The 23,412-nt window shown below is 35.2% G+C and overlaps 1 protein-coding gene across 1 annotated transcript in view; it reads right to left on the bottom strand.

The window, feature by feature from the left end:
* LOC149785039 (tyrosine-protein kinase BAZ1B-like) overlaps positions 1-23,412 on the bottom strand; it is a 97,866-nt gene that overhangs the window by 24,408 nt on the left and 50,046 nt on the right. Inside the window, exons 16-26 of the mRNA XM_089978745.1 lie at positions 20,809-20,918; positions 20,147-20,336; positions 18,262-18,328; positions 12,976-13,093; positions 12,190-12,337; positions 11,277-11,441; positions 9,752-9,812; positions 7,150-7,257; positions 5,502-5,643; positions 4,389-4,534; positions 1,879-2,019 (exon numbers count right to left, since the gene is read on the bottom strand). Coding sequence (XP_089834871.1) covers positions 1,879-2,019; positions 4,389-4,534; positions 5,502-5,643; positions 7,150-7,257; positions 9,752-9,812; positions 11,277-11,441; positions 12,190-12,337; positions 12,976-13,093; positions 18,262-18,328; positions 20,147-20,336; positions 20,809-20,918 — 1,396 coding nt within the window. The remainder of the gene's footprint in view (positions 1-1,878; positions 2,020-4,388; positions 4,535-5,501; positions 5,644-7,149; positions 7,258-9,751; positions 9,813-11,276; positions 11,442-12,189; positions 12,338-12,975; positions 13,094-18,261; positions 18,329-20,146; positions 20,337-20,808; positions 20,919-23,412) is intronic.

The following is a 23,412-nucleotide window of genomic DNA, read 5'->3' as shown; positions in this document are numbered from 1 at the left end:
AAAAATCCTTTGAGCACTGTAATGATATAACCCGATACAGGTTGTTGAGTGCCTTCAGGCTACCAAATGTACAGAAATTCTTCCAAACAAGTAAACCAGAACTGAAGAACTAAATCTACAATTAAATGTTTTCTCCCTTCAACATTTAGGAAAATAAACAAATTCTTCCCCACAAAAAAACAAGGGAAAATGGAAGACATGACTCTGCTGATATTGTTAAGCTTAAAAGAAGTAAAATATCAGAATTTGTCCCCTTGCGGTTCGATTTTTTTTTCCACTCTTGATAAAATGGAAAGCTATCCATGCTAGTCAGCCGGAGATGTGTAAGAAAAATTGCATTCAGTGCTACAAACCATGACCATACACCTTGAAGTTCCCAGAATTAAGCTGGATTTGCTAATGTCCAAGTGGAGCACACCTACGAAGTTTGACGAGTCTTTGTGTTTGGGAGGTTTAATACCATTTTTCAACATATGATAGGCTGGCTATAACATGGCGGCCAGTATATTTGGTGGAGGAAGAACCACCTACCCCTGGGAAACTATTAGCAAGCTTTTCACAAAACCATCTTGGCCAAGCCCTGACTCAAAACCATGAAGGCACAAGTGACAAAAGACTGTTGTCTTAGACCACTCGTCCATCTGTGGCTCCATGACATTTGATCATAATTAGGCCAATGTAAGTTAATTATTATGCAGAAACCACAAATGCAAATTCATTTCTTGTGAGCTTGACCTCTGATCTACCAGAGACGCAATAGGCTCCTGCCCTTTGTCTAATGTAATGCAACTACAAAGTTAATAGAAACTGTGGGAAAATTGATAAAAATTAACTTATTATGTGGAACCTGAAATATCATTAAGGGGCAATGAACTCTGATGACAATTAGACTTTCACCTCTTGACCTATGTGTAGTCTGCCAATGAAGTCTGATGAAACTTAAGCCCAAAACATTTGACTGGTCAAGCAGAAAGGATAATCATTTTCTGTTCTAGTGACCTTTATCTTGGACCCAGCAGCCCCAAATCAATAGGCTTTTGTCTCTACCCATGGGTTAGGCACATGAGGTTCAATCAAAAAGAAAGACAAAATTTAGTCACATGTAAACCACCTACTCTATGGACAAATGGACCAATAGATGAATGGACACCATTACTGCTCTACATATTCCCCCAAAAATATGGATAAGAAGAAGCATTATACAAAAAATGTAATTATATTTTTAAAAAATTTCATTTTTATTAGTTTAACACTAAATGCTGCACCTGTCCCCCACCCAATTTCTAAATTTTGCAGTTCCTAAACAGTTTCATTCCAATACTCAGTACAACCAAAACTGTGGGATAGATCTTCATGTGTACAACTAAGGTGTGAATAGAATCTCAACAGTGTCTATAGATAATAATACAAGTACTCAATACAAAGTGTTACAAAAATTTGAAGCAAATTTTTATCTCAGGTGATGGTTTACAGTTTATGCTGTATAAAAGTGATCCACTGAGTATACTATTAAATGTACCATAGCTACATATTTAACTATCTGAACAATATAGCATGGACAAGAGTCGGATGGGATTCCTTTCCAAAGTAAAAGCTCCACTTCACAAAAGAATTTGTTCACTTCATGTTGCATATCCAATTCAGTGTAATGGCATTGCAACGGATGTGAAAGACAGAATAGTCCAACCTCTTTTCTATTAACAACATTTTTGTATTATGCATTAAGAGAGAGTTTTTGTTGAAATTAGGCATATTTCTCATACTATCATTCTTCAAAATGTTTATGGAAATGGTTACATACATCTCAGTTAAAAGAGTTAAGGTATCATCCTTCCAAACAAAATTATAAAGAGCATATTTTTTATATTCATTACTTACAGCACAGGCAGGACAGAACCAGTCTCCAGGAGGTACATCTACTAATGCAGGTCGCAGACAAAACATGTGGAAAGCCTGGTTACATTCATCACATAACAGCAGGTAGGCATCCTCACTCTTCTTACGACAGATCTTGCATTTCTGAAAGTCAAAGTAAGATAATTTGCTACAGGCTTTAATAGTATTGAAGACTCTATGTATAATGAATCTTTTTTTGACGACTGTTTATTAAAGAATCTTGTTCAAACCAAATCTGTCATTAACCAAAGGTTTATGGAATACCATCCAAAAGATATAGATAGTAATAACCATTTTCAAAAATGGGGAGATAACTCTATATGTAACAATCCGACAAAGCTAATTAAATGGGCACAGGTTCTCATCATGATGCAAATGTAAAGTGAGTTTCATGAAATTATCTCAAATGGTTCTGAATGTATTGACTGGTCAAGAGTGGGACAGGCAGACAGACACAATCTGTAATAAAAATGGGGACAACTTTTATAAGACACAAAGCCTAGTCAAAATACAAAATCATACAAAGTTTCAATGGTGCAAGACACAATGCCTAGTTATGATACAAAATCATACAAAGTTTCACTGGTGTAAGACAATGCCTAGTCATACAAAATCATACAAAGTTTCAATGGTGCAAGACACAATGTCTAGTCATGATAAAAAAAAATCATACAAGGTTTCAATGGTGTAAGACAATGCCCAGTTATGATACAAAATCTTACAAAGTTTCGATGGTGTAAGACAATGCCTAGTCATGATACAAAATCATACGAAGTTTCAATGGTGTAAGACACAAAGCCTAGTCACACAAAATCATACAAGGTTTCAATGGTGCAAGACAATGTCTAGTCATGATAAAAAAAATCATACAAGGTTTCAATGGTGTAAGACAATGCCTAGTTATGACACAAAATCATATAAAGTTTCAACGGTGCAAGACACAGTGCCTAGTCATTATACAAAATCACACAAAGTTTCATTAGGTTCAGGAGACAAAAGTGCGGTGGATGGATGGACACGCTTACTCCAGTATACTACCCTCACATGGGGTGTATGTGGTATATGTGTGTGTGTCTATAAACATTTTATTCAGCCTATTATTTGTTTATTTATGCATTACTTGCTGTTTACATAACCACAATTATGAAAATTTACATAAAGTTCCTTTAAACTAAGAGTAAATTCAAACTACCATATACTCCAAAGTAAGTTGAGTCAAACTGCAAACAAAAATGATCCTTATCTGCCACAGCATAATGCGCCTGCAGACCAGGGTATATGCTGCTTGTTTTACTGATTATTCCTAACAAACTTCACAGACCTATATCTGTTGGCACACAATGTGCCGGCAAATCTGGGTCCGTGCAGTTTGCAGTTAGATTCCACTTATAAGCTAGTATATACTGTAGTAATTCTTGTTCAAACTAAATTATGGTTAAATATTATCACATGTTCTTACTGAATGTAAGAATTTCTGCATTATGGATGCAATTATATTCAAACAACAATGCCTACACATACAGTAGCTTTATCATGTATGTTTACTTTTACACTATTATGCAGTTGTTAACAAAATGAAATTTTAGTTTTCATTTTGGTCATTTTGCAGCCATCCTGTTTATCAAGGATATAATCAATGTGATTATCCTGTTTTTAACAAATGTGTTATTATACTTGATGGGCCAAACTAATACTTCTGGTACTGGTGTAAGATGCTTTGGGATAGACCTCACTGTCATCTTCACTGGGACAGACCTCACTGTCATCATCAATGGGATAGACCTCACTGTCATCTTCATTGGGATAGACCTCACTGTCATCTTCACTGGGATAGACCTCACTGTCATCATCAGTGGGATAGACCTCACTGTCATCTTCATTGGGATAGACCTCACTGTCAGCATCATCGGGATAGACCTCACTGTCATCTTCATTGGGATAGACCTCACTGTCAGCATCATTGGGATAGACCTCACTGTCAGCGTCATTAAATTCACATCATCTGTTTCACACAATCTCTAAATTTACCGTATTTATATTGGACCAACAGGTTTTATAACCTTCATCAACTTGTGTAATCAGCATACACATTCTTTAATTCATTACAATTTGCTTGGCTCTTAGTAATCTTGATCAATTAGAAGCCTGCCACAATGCTAGAGTGTTAAATTCATTGATCTTGAGGATTCAGTGAAGTGGTTCTCAAACTATTCTTTTTCTTTTACAGATTACTTGAATATTCTTGAGGGTCTCAACAGACCATTCAATAATCTTTCCTGAGTTATTTGATTGTACCGTGTTTTGCATTAAAGCACTCTATATATATATATATATATATATATATATATATATATATATATATATATATATGTAAACTTATGGATAATTAAAAAGTTCTACAAATAAAAGCAAATAACTCAGATATATTAGTCTTTCCTTTCTACAAACCAGTTAACGACTGCAATATCAAAAGTTAAATGAAGAGTACTTACTGCATTTTCTGCTGATTTCTCCCACTTAATACTAGAGTCCAAAATGCCAAGTAGCGTGTGAAGTCTTGATAAGGTGGTACAGTTCTCTACTGCTTCTCGCCAGGCTGCAATCCCTTTCACAACCTTCTCTTCAGTTTCTTCCTCTTCTGAAAAAATATTTAGAAACATGAGAAAACATATCCCAAATGATGTCATATTAGTGAGAGAGTAACAGTGAGTGTCATTTTTAAAGTTAATTGCATGCTGTTATTCAGCTCGGAAAAGGTCCACTTTACCCACATGAATAGCTGGATCACCGTCAACGCACTTTTGTGAGGTCTATAATCTTTATTTGAAACCTATAAACCTGGATCCTTTTTGTAGTTTATCTCTTCATATTAGAGACTGGACATAATCAATGAATGATTCAAATAAAATCAAAGAGTGGTTTCACGGAACTTTGTAATGCAAGCACAGCACCATATTTTTCACACTATGGTACCTACTTTGTGTCTAAATGGTTTAAAATATTGTTTCTAGGACATGCTGAAATTCTGTGAAATCCACTGGTCCAATGAAACTGCAATAGCTGTCAGTCACTAAATAACTGATCTACACATACACTAAAGATACAAATTTAAATTTAAAACTTTTGCATTGCCTGAAATGCTTGATGATCTAAATGGTTGTGGTTTTAACACGTGCATCTGAAATATAATTTGCCCAAGCTTTGCAAAATTCATTGTCATTTTCAACTCTTGATTGTGAAAAGCTAGTGTGTTACCAACAAATTCTTCAAGAAAGCAGTGGGCACAGACAAAAAAAATTCTTTTCTCATGGTGTTTGGACCTACACTTTCACAGATGACTTGTACTAGGTTCTTTCTGCAGTAAGAGTATCTTTATTTTTAGTATTCAGTATGCAATAATATAGGTAGAAATCATGTCAGAACTAGAAATACAAATCAAGTGATGATAATGTAATTTGTTACATATGAAATTTAGTTACAGCCCAAGTTTGTACTTTTGCCAATATGATGGGAAGAAAAATTAATGAAAAAAATAAAAAACTCAAACTCAATTGAACAATCAGAAAATCTACTGAAATCTGAGTTGCTGGCCACCCTGATCATACCTTCTTTATCCTCTTCATTATCTTCAACTTGTTCTTCTTTAACTTCTGAGGGAGTCGGCTTCTTCTTTTTAGTCTTTGGTGCCATTATCCCTTGTTTAAATTTCTCAACCACATGTTCTTGTACCTCAAGTAAAGAGCCAGCCTATAAAAAAAAACCACAAAGCCAGGGTTAATCTGATACAGAAATGTCTCTTTCATATCAAACAAAAGTAATGGGGGATACATAATGTAAATTGTGTACTGCGTTTAACATGTTAGTAAAATTCTCACTATATTGTGCTGATTGAAAGTCCTTTCCATAAATGACAAAGAGCGCAGTGCGTGCCTCATGTTTAATAGTCTTCTATATGGTGAACTGAAAGTTTGATGATGAAACCACTTTTCTTTCAGTCAGTTACCTCGACCTTTAATCTTTTTAACCCCAATGTCAATAGACATCTTCCTTTCCTCAAGTTTAAGCCATCCCTAATGTTTGGTACAGATCCGAGATACAACTGATCTTAATGTGCCAAAACCATTCTTTTCCTTTCAGTCAATGCCCTTGGTCTTCGACCTTCTATCATTAAAGTAAATAAATTTCTTCCTTACCCCAAGTGCAAGCAATCCACAAAATTTGGCCTAGGTATGTGATCTATAACCAACATTATTGTAGTAGCAGTTCTCCTAAGGTATTATGATTGGATAATATATTTAATGAAGATATGACTTGTAGTCACAGCGACTTGACATTGGGTCCCCAAAATCGGAAGGGGGGGTGGGGTATTGGAGTGTGCAGAGGGAGGGGCTATCAGTCAAAATGTATTCTGTGATTTGGTACTAAGTCATATGTCTAATTTAAGTGTTAAGGGACAAACTCCAGAAATAAACAGTTCTGATTTAAAAATGCACATTTTCTAAACAAAAATTTTTTATTCTGTTCTTTCATGGTCATAGGTGATACTTAAGGGAAAAACTCAACTTCACCCATGAAAAAATCTCAATTTCACCCACAAAGAAAAAAACCTGGAAATTTTTAATTTAAACGTGTAGGAACCCCGTCATAGGTCAAAGTCATATGCTGAAAGAAAATTGGTTTCTGCATCATAACTTAAATTATCTGTCATAGAGTTGCCAAACACTGTAGACAGCTTCAAGGGAGAATCCTATTAATTTTGTCACCAAAGGTCCAGTTCAGTGTGACTAAAAGTAAACTGGTTTCTGCACATTATCTCATGTTTTCCACCATCTGGATTTACTAAACTTTGAGGATAGCTTGCACCTTGGGTAAGGAGGAACTGTACTGATTTCAGATCAAAACACCAAAGGTCAAGATGATAAAATGTTTCAATTTAAGTGGCATATTATTTTAAAGTTTTAATATTTTGCATTCCCTCCAAATTATTGACAAAATTCAAAAAGTTTATCAACAAGTTCTGTGTCTTAACAAGGTTTAAACCTAGTTTTTGAAATTAATGGTGTTTTCAAGGTAGCCCCTCAGATTCAAGTTGTCAAAGTTGTACAAATTTTGATATACAGCACCCAAAGGCATTTCCATTTTCTTGTCATGGAAGGTATGTGACAGAAGTCGAGGCTTTTAAACATCCTTTACCATTACACTGATTTGCAGATTTCACTTCTATTTAATGAATAATCTGACTTCTATACTTACAAGTGCTTTAACATCTATAGCTGTTGTCAGTTTTGTGTCCCATGTCTGGAAGTTGGGCACTCCCCCAAGACCACCATTTCTCAGCTTTAACTCTGTATCCTGAAGCTCCTAAAATGCAAATGTTAACAAAATCATTTCAAAACTGATCAGTATCCAATATTATTTTGATGATCTTATTTCTTTCAGAGACATTATATATTAATACAAACAAATATATCACATTTACCAAAAGATATTCATTTTACACTAGTCTTATCTGGAGAAAACACTGTCATAGAGACAAATACCTTTAAAGAATTCTACTGTGAAATCAAGCCTAAAACTATTAAATTCTTGAGGCAGGTCGGATCTTTGAAGAAAAAAAAAAGGCCCAAGTAGGATTGCTGAAATGGTGCCTACTGCCAAATGACAAGAATTCTGGATCAGTAGCATGCTTTCTTTTTTCCTTTTTATGATAAAGCTGTTCAAACGTTTAATATGTTTTAGTCAGCCATATTTGAAAGGGCACACAAGGCAAGATGTTTTCTTGTATACTTGGTCAAATTCAGCTAAGTGGTTTTTAATAAGCCATTTAAAGTTTTATTTTCTGTTTTTAACAAAGGTGCTCATATTGTATAGCACATCAGCATCTTTTGTACAAAACTATAACTCTTTATTCTATGATACTTTCTGCCAAATTTGGTCAAATTCTATTGAATATGAGAAGTCGTTCTATGTTTAGTAATGCTGGCAATATCTGATGGCAGATCGGCATAATTTATACAAAATTTGAATACCCATCAAGCATGTAAGCATTCTGTCAAATATAGTCAAAATTCTGTGAACCAGTCCTTCAGAAAAAAAATCATTGAACAGTTTATCTGTTTTTAGTAATGGTGGCCATATTTGATGGCAAGTCAGCATTATTTGTAACACTCCAAAGTGGTTAGAGCGTCCACCTTGGTTGCAAGGTCGAACCCTGGTCAAGTCATACCAAAGACTAATAAAAATGGTACTAACAGCTGCCTTGCTTGACGCTCAGTATTAAGAGGTTAGTGTTAGGACTGGTCAGCCTGGTGTCAGGATAATGTGACTGGGGGGACATGATGCCAAATGCATAGCTGCCAACCTTCCAGGCTCGCAATTAGTGAAAATAGGGATAAAAATTAGTGAATTTGGATATGAATTAGTGACAAATACCATGACAATAACACCATCCACTCTGACCATCAATACTACACTATATCAAGATCGCAAAATAAAAATAAAACACTACATATATGCAGAAATTTATCTGCATTTCTATTTATTATGGTATTCATAAACTTCAATTGTTCTTGTGGTTATTTATCAAGACATGACACTGTGGCGGACTTGAACTTCCTCAATTGCTTGATTGTAAATTTGCTTTCAAAATGGTTCAGGCTTCTTGCCTGCTGGTTGATCTCGGTGACCAAGTTTTCTGTGGTGTTCTCTGACATTGCTTTAACTAGTGCAGCACTTTTGGTTCTTCCACAGGAAAATTTGGAAGCGATCTTTGAGCCTGGGAACATTTGTCAGAACAAATGTTTAGCATGGTCTCCAGCTGATAAAGGTAGATTGTGTTCAACAAGAAAACTCACAAATAATGCTTCAGTGTTGGTAGCCTGCAGGTCTTCCGTCAATGGCTTAAAATATTCCAGAGCTGAAATCTGTGAATTCTTAATTTTCCCAACCTCTACGTGTTTTTTGTGACCGATGTGCTTCCTCACATCCTTTCTGTCACCATGCCCAATACTAAAATTTGTGGCATACTGTATGCAAAAAGCATGATGTATATCAATGTTTGATGGCTGAATGCACGGCCAATTTTTGGTATATTCCAAATCAAACTTCACTTTTTGAGCAATACATTTCTTTTTCCTTGGTGGTGAAGCCATTTTCAAGATCTTAGATGCAGTTCCAAACAGTAATTCAAATCAGTGTTGGTGATGCATGCGCAGAACAAAATTCCGGTTATGCCCCAGCTTCTCTCAAAGGCATTTGTAAAACTACTCTTATACATATAGATTAAAATAGGCTTAAATGCTTGCTACCGGGCCAACTGTACCAATCGGCTGTAGTTCTGTTAATATCGCGACCAGCTGTACCGGTCAGTTTTGGCAACTGCCAATATAACGACTAGCGCTTAACGGGAAATTGGTTATTTAATTAAATGATTTACAATAATTGAGAATTGGAGAATTCGTGAATTTTTTGCTTGCGACGTGAATCGCGGAAAAAATTAGTGAAATTCACGCCAAAATTGTGAGGGTTGGCAGCTATACACGTTTGCAGCATGATGCCCTAGTGCTAGACATCATTATCAACTGCCAAACTGTTGACATCATAGCGATGTGACTCAAATTGTTAAAGCTATGTTAAAACTCCAGAAATACACACATCATTTGTATAAAACTGAAAGTTCTTCATGCCAGGATGAAATTGTTAAAAAGTCTTTTAGAAGCTTCGATATCTGATGTTGGATTTGCCAACTAATTTAATATCTAAAAATATCACTTGTCGATGGATGAACAAGTAAAAATAAACAACATTTGATCTGAATACAAATTTCCAATGGGAGAGGACTTATGCTTGAACTTACTTTTTTAAATACTTCCAGCATCTCCTTGTCACCATCAGAATCCCTCAGTTCCTTGTTATTTCTGAATAGGGAAAGGGAATTTTTAAATTTTTTTATCTCCACAAACACACCTCTTTTAATACAGTTTACTCTTGATGATCTAATGAAGTATGCTGTATTATCTTTTCCTGGACACAACCAACTGCTGGATAAACAAATAGTACCTAAAGAATGTGAAATGTGCTATCATATTCATATGTATGCAAGATCATGTAAAAGACTCCTAATTGGGCTTAATTGGTGACTGTATAACTGTAAAACCTAGAGGTGAAACAATGCACCTGTGCCACATTGATACATACTGTGAAACACAACCTTCAATACATCCTTGCAAATATTATCAACTTGAAGGTCTTGCAATCTTCATAGGGACTGTCCATGGAAGACTGGTGCTGTTTCACATACAGGTCATATTTCCAGTACACAAATCACAAACCTAGACTTATCTGTTCATATCCCATTCTCATTCTTGACAAGATAACAATAATACTTCACTCCAGACAGACCATCTACTAGTTGTTGGTGATTCTAATTCAACCTTTTCCGCATTTTTTGCTATTCTTTTTGATCGGTGCTCAGTTTGGTCATGACACTTTGTTTCACATTGCATGAATGCTTTTAAAACATCTTAATATCAATTTTATGTCTTTATCTAAACTTGGAAGTTATTATGGTGTTATCTATAACAGGTTCTGGTGCATCAGTGGAGATGATTAACAACCGAATCCTGCATACTGTTCTTCCTGCAGATGAAAAACAACTGCTGCAACCGTAGCACTCATCACTGAAACAAGAAAATTGTGTTTGCAACTACCACTCCCCTTCATAATTTAACTTAAATGGGACTAATTTGTTTGATTCAAAACCTGCCCCCAACAAATTTACAGCTAATTATCTCTGCTGTTTTATATCTAGTCCACATAGATTGAATTTTGAGGTCTACACTTCCAACAAGTGCTAGTTTTCCTAGAAGTGTGAAGGCATGGCTATATTCAATGTTTAGTCTGGTTAGGAAGGAAAGAAACTTTAAAATAATATAATTTTGATGGCAACAGACAGGAGAAGTAGTTCAGGTGATCTATCTGAAGTAGGAATGTTATATTCATGTTCAGTAGGCATGGGATAACTTTTAAGTTGGGATTCATGACAGATATACAGACCTGCAAATACATGCCCCCCCCCCCCCCCGCAACTGCAGTATGGACATAAAACTTGAAGAACATATGAAATATAGCTGAATTTTTAACCACAATGATGCCTTCAACGTACCTCTTTAATCACAATGATGCCTTCAACGTACCTCTTTAATCACAATGATGCCTTCAACGTACCTCTTTAATCACAATGATGCCTTTAACATACCTCTTTAATCACAATGATGCCTTCAAAGTACCTCTTTAATCACAATGATGCCTTCAACGTACCTCTTTAATCACAATGATGCCTTCAACATACCTCTTTAATCACAATGATGCCTTCAACGTACCTCTGGAAAAGCAGGATGGCCTTCGAAACCTCTTGATACCTCTTTTTGAGCTCATTTTTCAGAGCCTTCTCACGGATCCCTTGGGGATGGAGATTCTCAACTAGTGCATCAAGGTCCTTAACTGATTCATATGTAAACCACAGATTCTGACCTGGATATGGGAATCTAAAAGAGTAAAATATATTTATAATAATGAACTTCTTGTGATCCCTGGAACTTCTAAGTATCCATAATTTTTAAATATCTGTATATACTTTATTTCTTTGTATGTTTTAGTGAGAATGCAGATTCATTTTATGTTAACTGGGCTGTTGTATGTACATTTGCACTATGATTGTTGTACATGCATTTGCGCTATGATTTATTGCAGATCAGTACAGGTACATGCATATTAATCCTGAACTTGTATTTGTGTATGTGCTTGAAATTACTGGGGGCGTCTATGTATCTGATGTCTGTTTGATAGATTGAATGAACAAGTGATCTCTCATTTAATTGTAAAATTTAACTGGTTGGAAATTTGTGGAACTCTAATCCAAGTACAGTATTCATATACAGGGTTTGAAAAAATTTCATTTGATACTAGTCCTGCAGTGCAAGTGATTTGGAACTTGAACTTGTCCTGCATCAATTTTAATTATCCAATACTTTACATGTAACCTACTGAAATTGCTTTAAGATGCCACTCATCCTATTGGAAGAGCACCTTGAAAAAGTGATTTAGCATTACTCGAGTCACTACCCATAGAAGTGGATAAGTGGATTTTACAAGAACTGATACAAAGACAACAACAAAATGAACCTCTATTACTGAACGAAGTACAATAGTGAAATATGCAAGAATAACATCAGACTTGTAACAAACCCACCCCAACATCCCAATTTGTCATTGCATGATTTTTGCTGTACTCACGTCTTTTCTTTCTCTTGAGATTTAGGGTCTACACTGCTTTCAGAGGCCTCAGATTCTTCATCTGATGAAGAGGCTGATTTTACTTTGTCCTCTTTTTCGTTTTCATTTTCATTATAAACTGAATACTCTATTTCATCACCAACCCAACCTGTGAAAATTTAAAATCAGGGATATGAAATTTTTGTAATTGCATGTATAGTTCTACATAAAACAGTGTAAACAATTAATGCCGGACACTTCAATACATCGAAGCAATGGAAGGGATACGACACCCACTTTCAAATGCCAACTTTAATAACAGCAGTTCCAAACATGGTAGTGGCCAAACAATATGAATACGTGGTGAATAAATGACACTGCCTGACTGTCCATTTATATTTTCAGTGCATCAGGTACTCATTGCTTGCACCATTTTGGCTCTGTATTATTAGAAGCTTGTCCATCTAAGCTTGTAGGAAAGCATGAAATTATACAAATAAACAGAAGTATAATCAAATCACTATCAAGTGTCCAAAACATTGCGAATAAATGCGGCTCTACTGTAATACTAGCTGTCAATGAGTCTCAACTGAATGTTTTATGTGTTTTCTTTATATTAATCTATCAGCATACACATTAACAATGGACAGCAAATACATGACAATACAAACCCACACCAAAAATAAGATTCAAATTTGTTCAAAGGAAACAAATTAGATGGACATGTCTATGTTAACATGAAACAAGTACTTGTACAGGTGAAAACAATGGAGAATGTAGGTGCATCATTATTGGACAGAACCTTACCTTTTTCAATGTACAACCCTGGTGTTGTACTGCTGTTAAATATCCAATACCTGTTATGATTCCTGTCTGTGCCAATGGGGGTTTGTCTCAAAACTGATTTGGCAAGTGCTATACCCTCCTTTAAGATAAAGATAATCAGAATGCAACATGAGTATTGAAATATTCAATTACATACACATTCCCATTCTTTTCTAAAGATAAATTTCCAGGTCAATTCCAGGGTTTTTACAGGATGAAATTAATTTTTTCAAGGTTCACATATGACCATTACTAAATGGAATTAAAGAACATTTTAGATTATAAACATGCATTTTCTAAATCTAAAGATGGTTCTCTTTCAAGACTCATCCAAAACATTTAAGCCAGAAAAGATGATCATGTACAAAACCACAAAATGTATCACATGAAACAATTTTAATTATATTCTTATAAATTGGCTTGTAAAGTCATTTCAATGTACAAAATAAAAATTCTAACTTTATTTTGCCGACCTGCATTATGTTGCTAAGTGGGAACAACATAATGAACATAAATTAGTTTGATTTGCTTTCAAACCTTTAATTAAGTCTGAAGCATTTTATAGCAATATATATGCATCTTATAAAAAGTAAACATTTCCTATCACAGTAAAAAAACAAACAACAACAATAAAAGCAAATAATTAGAATCTTGTCTTGTAACGAAGAGAGTTTATCCCTGAATTTATCTGTACCAATAAAATCCCGAACAAGATTTTTCAAACAACCTAATCTCCTTAAGACGATCTGGATAAAATCCATCATTTAATAACATTTTCAAAAGGGTTGATTTAAATTTTGACAAAAGACCTTCAAAATTATATACTGCTGTATAAACAAGGACTGAATTTTCTGTAAAATCAACATGTCTTCTTGTAATCTGTTAAACCAGTCCCCAAACCTACATTGAAACAGGAACTCGAATTGTTTAATATATAATACAGTTCAGCTCTGACAGTCAACAACTTGGACTACAAATTTGGTTTAAAACGAACAGTAGTCTGTGTTCTAATCCTGGTTTCCTCCAAATATTCTCACTCCATTTTTCATATTTGGACATTTAGGTTGTGGTGTGGGGTCATTGTAATTGCATATAAAATATTGTAATTTGCTGCCACTGTGTGGTAGCGACATATGGTAGTTGCTTACCAGCGGGCCTAGACAATGTTATATCGACATATACCTGCATGAAATCAATAAGAAAATTATTTATTTTCTCAGAAATGGCAAGTATTATAATCGTTATGTCTTTAATCCGTTGATAGACTAGACAAAATTAAGGCATTGATGAAACCTGACCTGTTACTTGCCATTTGCATTACTAGTCACTGTACAAATCTCAAACGACGACATTGGAAGTCCATTAGTCACATGATATCAACAACAAACTCCATTTTAATGTAGTTGTAGAGAAATTCAATTACATTAAATGAAAGGTTGATACTTTTTGTAAAAACCAGCAATCTGGCCAGTCTGATTTATCAAGCAGAGAGCACATGTTAACGTGGTAGTCACATGATACAACAGAACTCCAGAAGTTGTTCTCGGAATATATAAATATGGAAAATTTTGTTCTTTCGTTTATGTATTTTTATTATAACCAGTATACGACTTTCATTTAATATTTTTAAAAACATTTCTCTACCACATTTGAAAATGTGGGTTGTTAGATTTGTGTACTCATGTGACTTGCAATGCAAATTGTGAGTACCAGGTTTCATCAATGCCATAGTTTTATCTTGTCTTTCAGCAGATTAAAGACATAACAATTTTAATACTCACAATTTCTGAGAAAATAAGTAATTTTCATATCCATTTCATGCATGTATCACTCAATCTAGCAACGTTTAAAGTTTGCTAGGCCATCCGGTAAGCAGCTATGCTTTGCCACCACAATGTTTGCCTATTGTGATGCTAGAGTGGTCTTCATACCTTCCACGTAAGGAAAGATACGGATATCGAGCTGACTTTGAAAATAAAAGTCTACCAGATGAATCTAATCCACTGAACATTTGGATTCACTCAGCATAGATATTTATTGCAAGCACCCAAATGATCCATACTGCACCCTCCAAATATTCTGGTTAGAACTTGATTAATTTAACTCACAGTTTAGTTATGACTCAGTCACGTGATTGTTTCGGGCGTCAAGTGGTGGCGAAAAATTCCCGGGTCTTTCCCCACCTTTCACCAATATTTGTGAAATTCCAGAACTTTTCATGGTTGAGAAAAATATATGATTTCTCCTGACTTTTTCCCGGTAGCATGGGAACCCTGCACACATCATTAAGAGATGGACAAAAACGCAAGTCAAATGAAGAAAAAAGATTTACCCAACTGAGTGAAATCTGCTTAATAACTAACTACAAGAACAGCTGGCCAAGAAATGTGGGTCAGTATTTTCCTTTTTGTTCAATTTTCTCTCAATGCTACTGACTGTGAATGTTATAAAAATGTAAGTTTTTTTTTTTTTTTTTACAATGTAGTATTTGGAGGTGTAAAATTAATTTTAATAATTTAATACTTACCTGATATTAATGTCCAGCTGTATCTTTTCCTGGCACTAGTACTCAGTATAAGATTATTCCTTCCTCCATTTTGTAACCGGAGGTTTATAATAAAAAATACCTATTATCCCAGTCTGATACCTTACTCAACTTCTGTTTCATCAATAATGTCCTTTGACTTGGAAACAGACCAAAAAGGACATAAGAGCGAGGATGGAGGTGGGAATTGGGTAATAATAGTAGATAAATATTATGTAATTAAAATAGGAGTCCATCACAGTTCTACTGGCTGAAAAGAACTTCCAGGAATTCAAGAAGAGACCATTTCTTACTGAAACCATCTCTCATTCTCCAGCAACAAGATTGTCAAATTAGCCACTGTGGATGCCAGATTGGCACCACTTTCACTTAGGACCAGAAGTCTTCTGGTGAAAACCACATGTTTTGATGAGTTTTAGTTTTGGGAGAAGTAACAATAATATTATTTTTGGAATGACTGCCATGCTGGCCATTAATGATACCAGATTGGCACTATTTCTAATTAGGACCAACTAGACATTATCAGAAGTCTTTTGGTGAAAGCACAATACTGATCTGACCAGTCATCTCAGAAATGAAACCATAATAAAATTTTCAAGATTCCCACTGTGGCAGTTAACTTAAGTTAGTTCACTTATAATCAACAAGATGTCGAAAGAAGTCTTTCAGTGAAAACCCTATGCTAATATGACATTTCATTTAAAATTAGTGACAAGATTTTCAACACAGCCAATTGGGAGTCAGATCAGCACCACTTTCATATAAGATTTTCAACACGGCCAATTGGGAGTCAAATCAGCACCACTTTCATACAAGATTTTCAACATGGCCAATTGGGAGTCAAATCAGCACCACTTTCATACAAGATTTTCAACATGGCCAATTGGGAGTCAAATCAGCACCACTTTCATATAAGATTTTCAACACGGCCAATTGGGAGTCAAATCAGCACCACTTTCATACAAGATTTTCAACACGGCCAGTTGGGAGTCAAATCAGCACCACTTTCATATAAGATCAACAAGACATCTTAATGCTATCAGACAAGTGTCGGTTTAGACCTTTTCAGGTTTGGACATTGATATTACTATTGCTTCTTGCCAATACTGGGAAGTCGCCAGTTTCCCTAATTTTACAGAAAATGTTTAGTAGTGTATTTAGAGCTGAATCAGATGTTTCATGAGTTAATAGAGGATATCATGTGGTCCTGCTGAACTGTCAAGGGTATGATCAGGAGTATGTTAATTCTCTGACAGCTAAGATTTCTCTCAAGTTTCTGACACGAAGTTTTCATAAAATTCTCTTGTGAACAGTTCTTCAAAATGTTTCGGCCAATGGATTTGTGATTAATGGTACAGTTGTGACCATATCATTCAATTTCTTTGAATGCTTGATACTGATGTTTTTATATTTGCCACTGATGTGTCATACCATATTGATTTAACAGGGGAATGAGACTCAACCTTGAGACATTGAATCTCATGTTTTCCTCTTCCTTGTTCTAATGGTGTGATGCACTTTAGCTCTATATACATAGTATTAATTCAGATTTTCAGTTGTTGGATTGGCATAGAAATGGTGAAGGCTCTCTTTCCATTCCCTGATGGTGCCTTTGCATGCAAAATTAAACCATGTTTTTTGTCTTCACTCAGTTGTCTCCCATGACATGCACAGAGCCTATCTATTCTACAACCCTGAAGGGTGTTTGTTTGTATATATATATGGAGGGTGGCTGGTTGAAACTAACTTTAATTCTGTAATGCACACATATTATTGCATTGCTATATTATTTCCTGGTGCTTTTCCCAAGTTTAGTAATTGGAAGTTTAGAATTAAACATATGATCCCAGTCTGATACCAAAGTGCATCAGAGCAAAAAGAGAGGAGGAAATTTTGCATAAATAGCAAGTAAGTATTACATCATTAAAATTACCCTCCCCCCATACATTTAACAGCAGTATTACATTATCTGATCTTTCTGCATTGCTGAATTTGCTGGCCTTGTGGGACACAAATGACCTATGATAAACTGTCAAATAAATTCCATTGTTGTCAACAGAATATTCAGTTGTAGACTCCAGTTAGGTTTAAGAACTTGTTGGGCTGACCCAAATGGTCACCAAGTATAAATACGTTCAATCTGGTGTGTCAGCAAATGAAGGTATACAATGAGAAAGTGGAGTGAGATCACATGAGGGTGACTTTCATGCCATCATCCAAACAGAATGATTTTGTTTTCATGAAAGATCTCTCTGTTTGAGATTTATAAGTGCTTTTAATAGTGTAAACAATCCACCTTGAGATGGTGGCTGCTGAAATATTAGATGCACCTTTCAAAGGGAGAAAAATTGTGTTAAAACATTTTCTTTTCTCTGGTGATTTAGATAGATCTGTAAAGCTCTAACTAATCAAAGTAGTCTGTCCTGATAATTCCCAGCAAAGATACAACTAAGATGGGGATTTCAAGGAGAACTGGGCTACCAATGAAACAAAAACACCTTTTTCTATTGACAAAGTATGAAATTCATTCCTTCAAATAAGGTTAGACACATCATACAGGTCTTTGCTCCTTCTTTAAGTATTAAAAAAAAACGATCAAACATATTACAACACACAGGTATTGTTTCAGAACAGAACTCCAAAACATGGAAAATTTTGGACATGAATACCAATTTTGGACGATGTCAAAATTATTTTACAGGAAAATGTTATGTAAAACTTACACTGAATTTCTTCTCAAAGTTCTCTCTTTCCTTCTCTTTTCTGTATTTTTCATACTCTTTTTCTTTTCTGAAATAATGTGAAAAGAATAAATATAACATTTTAAAGCTAATTTAAGTATATAATTACTATAGATGTGTTGAATATATACACAACCTCTTCCCCAAAAATTATAAACTTTTTGCATATTACTTTTAAGAAGAAAAACAAATTTTCGTGTATGTGAAAAGTACATATGAAATTTCGGGAGCCATGCCGCAACCTGGTAATATCTGAATTCATGTTATAATGGAGCATGCTATAGCAGGGTCAAACGGTACTTTATGTATGTGGGCTATATATATGTCAGTAGGCCAATACTAACATACTATCCTAACATGTTTCTCAGACAGGTAAGCATAATAATGATTACCTGAAACAGTGAGCTGAACTTATTTTTCTCCAAATCATATATTTCAGTATCTCATTATCCAAGTCTTATGCTGATTTTTAGAATGTTGCCAAAATCGCCATATGTGAAAAGTAATCAGTGATTTTGCAAGCTGCTAAATGAAAAGACTTATTTAATGTAAGTCTACATAGACAAGTATCATATGCAAGTGATCCTTCAGAAAAAAAAAAAAAAGAAAGCAGGAAAAAGGTATAGGAAAACAGGAGTACAGTGAATGGCCAGTTATATGCCCACCCTGTGGTGAAGAGTCTTCATTGTAGACACATACATGGTATGGTCCACATGTGGAATCATTAACCAAGTGGTGGTAATGACCTAGACAATACCATGCAGTCTTTAACTAAAGTTAATCTGCATTACTATTATTTTCTCCTTAGACTTGTCAGGACCATAACCACTGACCTTTAAACCCCAGAATCTATAAATGTCTTCATTTCCTGAAGTGCAATATATCTACAATGTCTGATTAAAGAACTTACTTTAGAACAAATGTTACTCTTCAAAACCAATTTATATTTTGAGTCACATTCACCTATTAACATTCATTCTTTAACATTTTGACCCCAAAATCAAATGCTCTTTCATATCTGTAGTACAAGCTCTCAAAACTTTTCAGTTATTAATGCAAAACACATTTTTCATCTGTTTCATATGTACACGTCCAGGCAGTACATCTTGTTGAATTAAAGATTTTTCATCGTGTACATATATGGTTCAGTGCATATTATGATTATCCAAAGGTTGGTTTACAAACATTTTCTAAATTGTCTGATAAAGTCAACAAAGACAATTCTTAAAGAGGTTTTAGCAGTACAACAAACGGAACAATAGAAAGTTGAGCAGAGTAAAATGCCTATAACTTAAATATAACCCACTGTCAGATGTAAACCTGACAAGCAGACTGGTAGAAGAGTTGAACTTCAAATCAGTTCAATTAAATTGTATTATTTCGGTTACTATTTACCATATACAGATTCAGAAATTTTAGAAAATATTGCAGCCTTACAAATATTTCTGTACATGGTTGATAATTAACAGATTTCTTCTGCTTGTCACGATGACATTAATCTTTGATATTCTAAACCTCAAATTGATATGCTTAGTCCTTATCCCACGCGCAAGCCATTCACTAAATTGATATGCTTGGTCATTATCCCACGCGCAAGCCATTCACTAAATTGATACGCTTGGTCCTTATCCCACATGCAAGCCATTCACTAAGTTTGGTCCAAGTCTGTGATGCAGGCAAATGTTATTGTGTGGAATTGTTTTTATTTTCTGCAATCACAGTGCCTTTGAGCTGTGAGAGGGTTCTTTTGTATCCCAAGTGCAAAACTATGCACAAAGATTGGTCCAGGTAAGTGCTGTAGAACTAATATTATAGTGCAGAAAGCATATAAAGACCAACAATTTCTATTAGAATTCAATTAACATACTGAATTCTTCTCTCCTCCTCTCTTTTTGCCTTCTCTGCTGCAACCTTGGCTGCAAGTTGACGCCGTTTTTTCACAACCGAGGCCAAATCATTATTATCCCCCTCCTCCACATCTACTGCTGATTCTGCATCGCTAGAAGGCTGACTTTTATCCTCCAATTTGCTCCCATAAAAATGGGGCACACTTAGACCTGCAAGGATGGAACAAATTTTGTGTACAAGAAATGTAATCTGTATATGAAATGACGATACTACATGTCACAAACAAAATTTGATATTCATTTTAAACAGAGTAATACCTGTAATAATGGTTTTGATGAAACTTGCTCATGATGGCATGATTTTCACAGAACCATTTATGCTATTTGAAACTATACATGCTTTGAATGAGCAGAAACTTGTTTACAATGAACCGAATGAACCAAGCCCTTTGGCATCTATGAAGAAACCGGTTTTAACTGTCTTATATATGTTATTACTATACTGCATCATTATTACTGTTGTGTTAATATCCCAGAATTAAAGCTGTGCAGTGGGGAGGTGCTTTGGGGGTTTGGGTCCGACCAGGCAATTAATTTAAAAAAATATGGATGGTGGTTGTGTATTAGACCATTGTTTTATGCTAACTAGTGTAATTAAAATTTTGTTTCTTTTCTGCCTTACCATCTCCAGCAGCACTGGCTTCAGTTTTGTTTTCCTCTTTGTTTTCATTCTGATTTTTGTCATCTCTATTTTTTTTCTTGTCTTCTTTGGCTTGGGCAAGCTTCTCTTTCCTTCAAAAAGAGAACAAATTTTTACAAGTCATGCATTGCTGGAGAAAAAGGTTATTTGAACCTGTGACATGATCTATGTAAGAAAAAGCTGTAGTGAAGACTTTCATTATTTTAATCTTGCAAAAATAATGTTCTGTCAATTGATTTCATGTGTCAAGAATGCTTTATTATCATGTCTATAAATGTGTGTGTGTATGTGTGTGTGTGTGGTGTTTTGCAAAAAATCTAAATTTAGTCACTATTAAAGTTTTTGGATTGTGGAAGGGATCCTGATTCAACAGAAAGTTTGTTGTGTGTTGGTGCTTTACATATGTCGTTTTTAGGAACAACAGAATCCATTCAAACTGTTACATTATAAAAGATAAGAATTCACAAAATGCTCCAAACATTGAAGAATTAGGTAAGGAGTATTGTTTTTTTCAATGTACTAGGTCTGAGTGGACTTCAATTTTTCATTTCTTCAATTCAGAAGAAAAGATGAAGACTCCCTTCGACTTTTTTTAACTGCTGGCCACCACTAGCTTGGGAAAAAGGAATCTTTTTGAAGATGGCGTGTACCCAACAGTTTTATTATCTCTCACTATAAAAGATAACAATAACTTATTCCAACACCCAACTTTAAAGATAAAATCTGCACTGTGACAATATTCAAGAATTCTGGCAAAAGGCATATTACTTGAAAATTAATGTAGAAATGTATTTGCTAATGCAGTATGAGAAGTCATACAGTGTAGTATCACTATTTTTGTAGATTTTGTTGTTATCCCGAATCATGAATTTAAAGACCAAATGAAAATTAGGCAAATACAATAAAGAACACATGACCCACTTCAATTTTTAAAACTGTGTTTTGTTTCTAGAGATTAAAAAAGCTATTTGATATATCAACTTCATTTCTATAATCTAGTAAAAAAATAATAGCTTTTACTTCTTTATTTTATTTTAATCATTACAAAAAACAATGATAAAGCATGCATGGAAAACTGTTGGGTATGCATGCATGCATATAAGACATCCATCCCTGATATTTATGTTGCTTGGGTGAGACATCTTATTTTCAGCACAAATGTGTAGCACGTTCCCTGGTTCACTATGCAGTACCTGTGGGATCAGTCCTTCTGGCTGCACCCTGAAACTGATGCATCTGCAGTTTGTTAGTTGTAGGGCTTGGCGGCAAGTATGGCGTCAGGCCAGAAAAAGGTCCCATTTTGACCACTAAATCAAATGATGGTGGAAATCCCAACCTTCAGAAATCAAAGCATTCAGAGGGTCTCTGTGCAGTTTCCAGACTGCCAAATGGAGAACTGGAGAGGACACAAGTGCAGTCAAGCTTGGGGACTCAGGTCTGTGGCAGAGTTCAAGGTCATCAGTAGAGAAAGAAAAAGAGGAGAAAACAGCAAGTCCTTTGCACTCATCTTGTCAACCATGTACCACGGATCACAGACTAATCCTGTTTGTGAAGAACTTCATCCCCATGTTGACAAAATTGTTAGATGGAGTGAGGTCAGATTTCTCTAGATTGGGCAAAAGACCCATCCTGGTCACTATGGATCAACAGCGGGACAGATCTAGTCTGTGGGACTCTAGCCAGCCACTGTGGATTAATCAACCATCACAATATTGGAGGATTGGGATACCTAGTGACCTCTTCCATTAAATGCATCAAATTCAACTGATGGAAGAACATGGGGGAACCTTACTAGAGGCGGAAGCTCTCAAAACTGAAGCTGGTTAATGTGTTTTAGGATAGAAAGGATCCAGTCATGGACAATTTACACGAGATCAAGCCTCCAAAAAAGTGGTTTAGTCTAATGCCTAGAGGAACTCTGAAGGAGAGGGAGCAAATCCAATGGGCTGACCCCATTGTCATTAGTATTGGAGGAAAGTGCCCATGAACTTCCTCCCTAGGCCTTTAGGAATGCTCTTAGGAGGAGCTCAGAAATGGTATTGATGCTTTGGATTGGGACTGCATGGCATGTAAAACAATCCAATACCAGTGTTGAGAATGATCAAGTGTTCGGTAAACAAACACAATATAAACGGAAAAAGTGGTGTGCAACCTGCTTTACTGAGTATTAAGACACAACAATTCACAATAATGGAATGTGAGTTACAATGAATCATAATGAACAATAAAATGAAACAAAATGAATCTGTAGACCTAATCAGGCAAAGATAGGGATATTTTGCAAAACTACACACCCTAGTTAGAATTAGTTTTAAAAAACTTATAATGCTGACACTTAGGAGGGATGAGAAAGGCAGTACAAAATGTGTAGGGAACAAATCCTAATAAATTGAGATCAAGAGTGAGAAACTTGGAATATTCATTTAAGGAATATAGTGAAATCACTGTTAACCCACAAAGAGAAGGTCAATCTTCAACATAAACAGCCATGTAAAAGAATGTGGAACAGTGCACATGGGCAAAGATATCTGTGGGATGGACAATGGGCAGGATTCTTGTCATTTTCCATCCAGAAAGTACCAGCGA

This window comes from Sinohyriopsis cumingii, chromosome 13 (assembly GCF_028554795.1).
Source record: "Sinohyriopsis cumingii isolate HCF-2022 chromosome 13, ASM2855479v2, whole genome shotgun sequence".
Lineage (NCBI taxonomy): Eukaryota > Metazoa > Mollusca > Bivalvia > Unionida > Unionidae > Sinohyriopsis > Sinohyriopsis cumingii.
Note: the sequence above shows the minus strand (reverse complement) of the source record. Positions and strands in the feature narration are given on the sequence as shown.